The following is a 9,194-nucleotide window of genomic DNA, read 5'->3' on the forward strand; positions in this document are numbered from 1 at the left end:
GCTCAGGTGGGGGAATCTGTCCATAGGACAACTATTAGTCGTGCACTGCACAAAGTTGGCCTTTATGGAAGAGTGGCAAGAAGAAAACCATTGTTAACAGAAAGCATAAGAAGTCCCTTTTGCAGTTTGCCACAAGCCATGTGGGGGACACAGCAAACATGTGGAAGAAGGTGCTCTGGTCAGATGAGACCATAATGGAGAATTTTGGCCAAAATGCTATGTGTGGCGGAAAACTAACACTGCACATCACTCTTAACACACCATCCCCACTGTCAAATATGGTGGTGGCAGCATCTTGCTCTAGGGGTGCTTCTCTTCAGCAGGGACAGGAAAGCTGGTCAGAGTTGATGGGAAGATGGATGGAGCCAAATACAGGGCAATCTTGGAAGAAAACCTCTTGGAGTCTGCAAAAGACTTGAGACTGGGGCGAAGGTTCACCTTCCAGCAGGGCAACGACCCTAAACATAAAGCCAGGGCAACAATGGAATGGTTTAATACAAAACATATCCATGTGTTAGAATGGCCCAATCGAAGTCCAGATCTAAATCCAATCGATAATCTGTGGCAAGATCTGAAAACTGCTGTTCACAAACGCTGTCCATCTAATTTGACTGAGCTGGAGCTGTTTTGCAAAGAAGAATGGGCAAGGATTTCAGTCTCTAGATGTGCAAAGCTGGTAGCAACATACCCTAAAGACTGGCAGCTGTAATTGCACCAAAAGGTGGTTTTACAAAGTATTGACTCGGGGCTGAATAATTACGCACACCCCACTTTGCAATTATTTTTTTTTTTTATGTTTGGAATCATGTATGATTTTTGTTCCACTTCTCACGTGTACACCACTTTGTATTGGTCTTTCACGTGGAAATTCAGTGAAATTGATTCATGTTTGTGGCAGTAATATGACAAAATGTGGAAAACTTTAAGGGGGCCAAATACTTCTGCAAACCACTGTATATTTATACTTGTGGCTGGGTTCCCACAGTGACCTTGTCTATCATAACAGAACATGTCTCCTTATGGTCAGAGCGCCTTGGCAACTCTCCCACGTCCAAAGAAATGAGCATATAGAGAAATTGCACTGCAAACTGTTCTGTATCTGCTTAGCCCAAGCATATTCACATACATTTTAATAGGAGTAATTAGCTAGCAACAAAAGAATGCTTTAAACTGACCAACAGAGGCTCTAAAATGAGCCACTTCTCTTCCACTAAGGTCTGTGATCAGTTATATGAAAATAGTTCAGTATTCCTGTATTTGTTATACCAGTCATTACAGTGGAAGATGATGATGGAAGTTACATAAAGAACTTTACTAGAACTTTTGTGTAGTAAATATACCTTTCTGTTTTGTTTTCAGATAGCAAAAGATGCGAAGGAATGTGTACAGGAATGTGTGAGTGAATTTATCAGTTTTATAACATCAGAAGCCAGCGAGAGGTGTCATCAAGAGAAGCGAAAAACCATCAATGGAGAAGACATCTTGTTTGCCATGTCCACTCTGGGCTTTGATAGCTATGTGGAGCCACTAAAGTTGTACCTCCAGAAATTCAGAGAGGTTGGTATAAAATGAGGATACAAATTGTCGATGGTTGTCGGATAAATTTAAATATACATTTTCCCCATATTACACACAGAAAGTAAGCCTTGTGCACTCTGCTTTTTTGTTTCTTCATTAAAGGCAATGAAGGGTGAAAAGGGTCTTGCTGGCACAGTTGCAACTGCAGATGGCCTTGGAGAGGAGCTTTCAGAAGAAGCCTTTAGTAAGTGAATTGCTGTATATGGAAATAGAATAGACATTATGGTGTGTGTTGTGTTTTGAAGCATATTGGGAGGTCTGAAACGATCTCAAATTCATGTTGATGGCCTCCCCACATTCCTACCCTATTTCTAAGTCATACCCTAACGCTAACCCTCTTTCCTCTCACTTCAGCCCCACAATAGCTCTAACCCAAACTTTGTATTTTACCTCAACAATTCTACTGAACTCTTAATAAAAAATAAAATATAAACACTCTCTAATGGTAATTTTGACATTTGAAATTGTGTCCTCAATTTGCTATGCTTCTTTCCTTTCTTTACCTCATTTATTCAATTCTTAAAGAGAGTCTGAAGCCATAATAAAAATTGCTTTTTTGCTTATATATAGCAGGGGTATGTGTGCCCCTGCTAAAACGCCGCTATCCCGCGGCTGAGCGAGGGTCCTTTCCCCTCCAAATCCCCCCCTCCCCCCTGCAAAATCATGACCAACTTGGTCGTAGATTTTGCTACCCCTGTGCGCTTCCGTGTGAGGCAAGGCTATGAGCTGCAGCCCTGCCTCACACGCGTCTATCAGCGGCTGATCTCCGCCTCCCCCCCTCCCCTCTCAGTGAAGGAAGACTGAGAGGGGCGGGGAGAGGCGGACAGGGGGGATTTGGAGGGAAAAGGACCCTCGTTTAGCCCCGGGATAGCGGCGTTTTAGCAGGGGCACACATGCCCCTGCTATATATAAGGAAAAAAGCCATTTTAATTATGGCTTCAGACTCTCTTTAAAGAGAATCTGTACTCTAATATTCTTACACTAAAAAGCATACCATTCTATTCCTTATTTTCTCCTGTGCCCCTCTGTGCTGTTTCTGCCACTCTCTGCTGCAATCCTGGCTTGTAATTAACAGTTTTAGGCAATGTTTACAAACAAACTAACCAGCTTCTAATAGGCTCAGCTAAGCATAGTGTGTGAGTATGCAGGGGGCCTGCAGAGGGTGTGTATCGCTTCTACCAATCACAAGCAGCCCTGCACATTCCACACAATCAAAGCCTTAGCCCGACAAACAGGACAGAGGAAAGATACATTGATTTATTACAGAGACAGTGTAATTAGGAAGAGCTGCAGTAAGCCCCAGCACATTAGAACAGGCATAGGAACTCATAGGATAGAAGAACTAAGGCTGAAAAAATTGTTACAGAGTCTCTTTAAGTTAAAGGACACCTGAAGTGAGAGGGATATGGAGGCTACCATTTATTTCCTTTTTGTCCTGATTATCCTTTGCCTCTAATACTTTTAGCCATAGACCCTGAACAAGCATGCAGATCAGGTGCTCTGACTGAAATCCTACTGGATACGCTACATGCTTGTTTCTGATGTGTGATTCCAACACCACTGCAGCCAAATAGATCAATAATTCTAAGTTGCAAATTAATGCAGCTTAAAAATGAACCAGTAAAATGCAGCAGTGGCTGGACTTAATTAGTTGATTTTGAAGCTGCATGAAGCATCCATTCTGAATTATTCACATTTCATTGACCCTCTCTATTGCGGGAGTGCGAGCTCTTCTATTCAGATGCTTTCCAATGAACTAGGAATACACAACCAGGAAAGTCTTCTCCCCATGATAACACTGCCCATAGAGGTCAATGAAGGTGACAGGGGTCTTCTTGTCCTCCACTCAGAGCTGGTCGAAGTAAAGGAATCCTAGACACAGTGTTGGTGGTACAGTATCCATACCAATAGTGGAAGTAATGCTTCATTCGCTACAAATACTGTGTGCCAAGGAACTTCTGTTTTTTTTCCTGCATGACTGAATGTGTGATGGAACAAATATGGACTATTCATTACCGCTTCAACCAATAGACTAACAAGATACAAATTCTTCTTCTGTGCTTCCTTTAAAGCAGGTCAGCTGCCAGCAGGCTTGATAACAACTACAGATGGACAGCAGCAAAATGTTATGGTTTACACAACCTCATATCAACAGGTATGGTTTTGATCTTCACTTTCAAAATAAGCCTCAAACGTAATTTTATAACTTCGGTCTATAAGATGCACCTACGCTTTAGAGCAGTGCTTTTCAACCCATGGTACTCGTACCAGTTGTGGTACTTTGCTTCTGGCCAGGTGGTACACTCTAGGGAGATGAAAAGAAAGTGTCTGTGGGCTGTGAGGAGATCAAAGGTAAAAGTGATTTAGGGCTGGTCCAGTGCCTGGTGTTTTCAGGTTTGTTTTGGTATAAGACTATGTGAAGCACTAGGCTGGCTGATAGAGCAATTACAGAGCAATTAGAGGGCAGGCAATCTGGTAAATATACACAGCATGATGCAGGGCAGCTTGCCTGTAGGGTCTGTGGGAAAACATCGGTCTGGTCTCTCCCCATTGTTATAATGACTTCATGTGTGGATAAGGTGTAAACAGGTTGAAAAGTTTTTGACAGTCCCTAGACTCCAGGAGGGCTGCTGGCAGCTTGTGTGAGAGACTGGCAGGGACAGTCATATTACAGGCAAGTAGCCTCTGATGTGGGACTGGAATACACATAACCTCTCTGCTTCATCTCCGGCTATTCTCAGTCTCTCTCCGCTCTTCCTCTCTCTGGGCTAGTGCACACCAAATCGCTAGCAATTAGCGAGTCCGTTTTTTTTTTCAGTGATTTTCAGAGTGATTTTTGAATGAATCTCTCCAAAAATTGCTACATGCAGCAAGTTTGCGATATTGAAAAAAATCGCAAAGCTGCTGTGAGAACACTCTCATAGGGTAACATTATGGCGATTTGAAAAACATTCAGAAGCACTCTTGGTGTGCACCAGCCCTCACTCATTCACCTTTGTTTCCCTCTTCCCCTAATGCTGGGAGACTGTCTTCTTGTCATACAGAAAATCTATTTTCTTCCCTTTCAGCTTTTCTCCCCTCTCTCCTCACTGTTTTTCTCCCTTCTCTGCATAAGTATTAGTACTCAGCCGGTGAGTTGGGCACAGGGAGAGCCGAAGATTGAGAAACAGGCGCAACTTTCCCATTGAGTGTAGCATTGGTTAACACTGTATGTATCCCTAATTATTGGCCAGCGCTGCATACTATGTATATTGGCGCTTTATAAATACAATAAATAAGTGTACTTATATTTATTTATTTTTTTCCACTTATGTTGTTGACATCTTGCGAAATCACTGGTGGTACTTGAAAATGTTCATGTGATTAAAGTGGTACAATTTCTGAAAAGGTTGAAAAAGCCCTGTTCTAGAGGACAAAACCTCTTAAGAAAAAAAAAAATAAAAAATATATATATATATATATATATATATATATATATATATATATATATATATATATATATATATATATATATATATATATATATATATATATATATATATATATATAATACGTTAGGTGCTACGTTAAGGTCGCATAACGTGCACCTAACGCAAGGCCTGGTGCTCTTCGATGTGGACGTCAGAGTGAGCCACGTTGTGCAGCTCACTCTGGCGTCCATGATGCCGTGATGCGTACTCTTGGACGCATGCGGCATCACGTGGTCCCGCCGGCCAATCGCTGCACGGAGCGGCCGCACCAGGAAGTAAACACTGCACGTCACAACGTGCAGTGAATATTAATTAGCCATGTGCCTGGCTGCTCTCCGCTCCTCCCCAACATGACTGAGCATGTGCAAACAGTCTAACGCAGCTTAAAGAGACACTGAAGCGAAAAAAAAATTATGATATTATGATTTGTATGTGTAGTACAGCTAAAGCAGCGTACACACGCCGGACTTTAGGCAACGACGGGTCCGTCGTTGCCTCCCGCTGGGTGGGCGTGCCAGCGACAGTCCGGCGTGTGTACGCTCTGTCGTCAGACTGATACGGCTGTTTCTGAGCGATCCGCCGGGCGGATCGCTCAGAAACAGCCGTATCAGTCTGACGACAGAGCGTACACACGCCGGACTGTCGCTGGCACGCCCACCCAGCGGGAGGCAATGACGGACCCGTCGTTGCCTAAAGTCCGGCGTGTGTACGGACCTTAAGAAATAAAACATTAAGATCAGATACATCAGTCTAATTGTTTCCAGTACAGGAAGAGTTAAGAAACTCCAGTTGTTATCTCTATGCAAACAAGCCATTAAAGCGGAATATAACCCTGCATTTCAACTTTGCTCTAAAACATTATTTACAGCATATTATATGCAAAAAGCATTTTTTTTTACTAGACCAGCATTGGAAGGGTTAAACACAGAGGTTTTAAGTTCCGTGCAGACATTCAGATGGTTACATTCTATTTAGTTAGTGTGTAACTGTTTATCAATAGATACATCTCTTTGGCTGTCCTCCAAGCTCCTTTTCAGTGAGAGAGATGAGTCATAATAAACACATATTTGTAAACAAAAAGTATCTAACTCAAGTTCGGATTCGGTTGCAGAAATCTCTAGGGACTTTAAAGCCCTGTGTAACCCTTCCAATGCTGGTCTAGTAAAAAAAAAAATGCTGGTTGCATATAATATACTGTAAATAATGTTTTAGAGCAAAGTTGAAATGCAGGGTTATATTCCGCTTTAACTCTCTGACTGTGGAGAGGGCTGTTATCTGACTTTTATTATCTCAACTGTTTTCTTTTCCTCTGCTAGAGGAGAGGTCATTAGTTCACAGACTGCTCTGAAAGACTCATTTTGAATGCTGAATGTTGTGTAATCTGCACATATTATAGAATGATGCAATGTTAGAAAAAACACTATATACCTGAAAATAAAAATATGACAATATTTTCTTTGCTGCTAATCTTCTAGTAATTATTCATAGTACACAACCAATTCACTATATCATATTTTTTTTTTCGCTTCAGTGTCTCTTTAAGCCGCTGTAACGCCGTAGCATGCTGCACGTGCAGCGTTACATGTAATGCAACGTGGGCAGTGTGAACAGCCCACTTGTGTTACATTGCTGTGCATTGGGGGAACGTTACAGGCTGCACTAACGTCCCTGTGTGTAAGCAGCCTTAAAATAACTCTGAAGGCTAGATGCTCACTTAGCAGAAATGCATGCGTTGCAGAAAACATTGTGTTTCTGCCGCTAATGGAAGTCTATGGGCCGCATGAAAAAACTGCATATAAAAAAACGCATATGCGTTTTGTATGCGTGAGTCTTTAAAAACGCTGGTTTTGTTACATATTGTTCAAAAAACACATAATGAAAGTCAATGGGAAAGCAATGTATTACGTTTTGTATGTGTTTTTCATGCGTTTTGATATGCAATTTTTTTTTTTTTAAATTGATGTTTCCGCTTCCTGTTGTCTTCCTAGTGATTTGCATTATACACAATCTAAAAATGCATGGAAAATGCATACAAAACGCATATGCGTTTTGTATATGTTAACCGCAAACACACGTAAAACGCTTGACAAAACGCATTTGCGGTAAAAAATAGAAACGCAGAGAAAAAAACCAACGCACTGTTATGTGTTCACCCAGCCTCAGACCCATTTTGGAAACAAACCTTATATGCATATACTTGTACCTTGTGGTATGTTATTTCTTTCTTTAACCACTTGCCGACCGCACGCTTATACCGTGCGTCGGCAAAGTGGCAGCTGCAGGACCAGCGACGCAGTACTGCGTCGCCAGCTGCAGCTTAATTAATCAAGAAGCAGCCGCTCGCGCGAGCGGCTGCTTCTTGTCAAATCACGGCGGGGGGCTCCGTGAATAGCCTGCGGGCCGCCGATGGCGGCTCGCAGGCTAGATGTAAACACAAGCGGAAATAATCCGCTTTGTTTACATTTGTACGGCGCTGCTGCGCAGCAGCGCCGTAAGGCAGATCGGCGATCCCCGGCCAATCAGCGGCCGGGGATCGCCGCCATGTGACAGAAGACAGCCTGTCACTGGCTGCACAGGACGGATAGCGTCCTGTGCAGCCCAGATCTCCGGGGGGAGCAGGTAGGAGAGGGAGGGGGGAGAATGTCGCCGCGGGGGGGGCTTTGAGGTGCCCCCCCCGCAACATGCCAGACAGGAGGAGCGATCAGACCCCCCCTGCACATCATCCCCCTAGTGGGGAAAAAAGGGGGGCGATCTGATCGCTCTGTGTGGCCGCGGATCTGTGCTGGGGGCTGCAGAGCCCACCCAGCACAGATCCAAACAAACAGCGCTGGTCCTTAAGGGGGGGTAAAGGGTGGGTCCTCAAGTGGTTAATACATGTTGTTTTTATCTGCAGATACAAGGTGTTGGTGTTCAGCAAATCCAGTTCTCCTGAAGAGCTGCTTCTATTTGCAAACATGAGTCAGGAAGAAAGCTATACCTTTTTGAATGCCATGTTGGATTGCGAAGGAGTGAAAGTTTATTTTTTCTATTTTGTTTTTAATTTAATTTTTTGTATATTAAGTTGCTGTAATGTAGCTTCCTCGGGTGTTTGTTGTAGAGGGTAATAACCTCCACCTTCTGTGGTTTCTTTTTCCCTCCATCACTTTTAAGCATTGGATTTTAAAGTTAGGTTTTTTTTTCTTGTTTATGTACAAGAGTTGATCTTCTGACTCCTGTATGTATTGTGTAAATTAATGATTTATTACTGTCTGAGGTTTTAGACAGTTTCTTATTTTCATATTGAACCATGTAACTTTTTTTGTAAATCAAAATAAAGAAAATGACTTGGAAGTGTGATGTGTTATTTTTCACTTTTCAGACGTTCATTATCACTCAAGTTTTGCTTTAAAGAGAATCTGTACTCTAATATTCATACACTAATAAAAAATACCACTCTATTCATTATTTTCTCCTGTGCCCCTCTGTGCTGTTTCTGCCACTCTCTGCTGCAATCCTGGCTTTTAATTAACAGTTTTAGGCAGTGTTTACAAACAAACTAACCAGCTTGTGATAGACTCACATAAACAGAGTGTGTGAGTCATACAGAGTGTGCAGGGGGCCTGCAGAGGGTGTGTATCGCTTCTATCCAATCACAAGCAGCCCTGCACATTCCACACATTCAAGCCTTAGCCCGTCAGACACGACAGAGGAAAGGATATAAGATTTATTACAGAGACAGTGCAATTAGGAAAGGCTGCAGTAAGCCTGAGCACATTAGCACAGGCATAGGAACTTATAGGATGGAGGAACTAAGGCTGAAACATTTGTTACAGAGTCTCTTTAATGCTGAGGTTTTTTTGAGCCCTTTAACTACTATAAAGGGAACCTTAACTGAGAGTGATATGTATGTTTCCTGTTAAGCAATACCAGTTGCCTGGCAGTCCAGCTGATCTCTGTGACTGCAATAGTGGCTGAATCACACCCTGAAACAAGCATGCAGCTAATCCAGTCTGACTTCAGTCAGAGCACCTGATCTGCATGCTTGTTCAGGGGCTGTGGCTAAAAGTATTAGAGACACAGGATCAGCGGGCGATTCAGGCAACTGGTATTATTTTAAAAGGAAAAATCCATATCCTTCTCAGTTTAGGTTCCCTTTAAGACCGCCTC

General features: G+C 42.6%; 1 protein-coding gene across 1 annotated transcript in view; it reads left to right on the plus strand.

The window, feature by feature from the left end:
- NFYB (nuclear transcription factor Y subunit beta) overlaps nt 1–8,378 on the plus strand; it is a 29,182-nt gene extending 20,804 nt beyond the window's left edge. The window contains 4 exon segments of the mRNA XM_068272794.1: nt 1,360–1,557; nt 1,681–1,762; nt 3,651–3,733; nt 7,942–8,378. Coding sequence (XP_068128895.1) covers nt 1,360–1,557; nt 1,681–1,762; nt 3,651–3,733; nt 7,942–7,980 — 402 coding nt within the window. The 3' untranslated portion in view covers nt 7,981–8,378.
- Nucleotides 8,379–9,194: the final 816 nt, after the last annotated feature.

Source organism: Hyperolius riggenbachi, chromosome 3 (genome assembly GCF_040937935.1).
Source record: "Hyperolius riggenbachi isolate aHypRig1 chromosome 3, aHypRig1.pri, whole genome shotgun sequence".
Taxonomy (NCBI): domain Eukaryota; kingdom Metazoa; phylum Chordata; class Amphibia; order Anura; family Hyperoliidae; genus Hyperolius; species Hyperolius riggenbachi.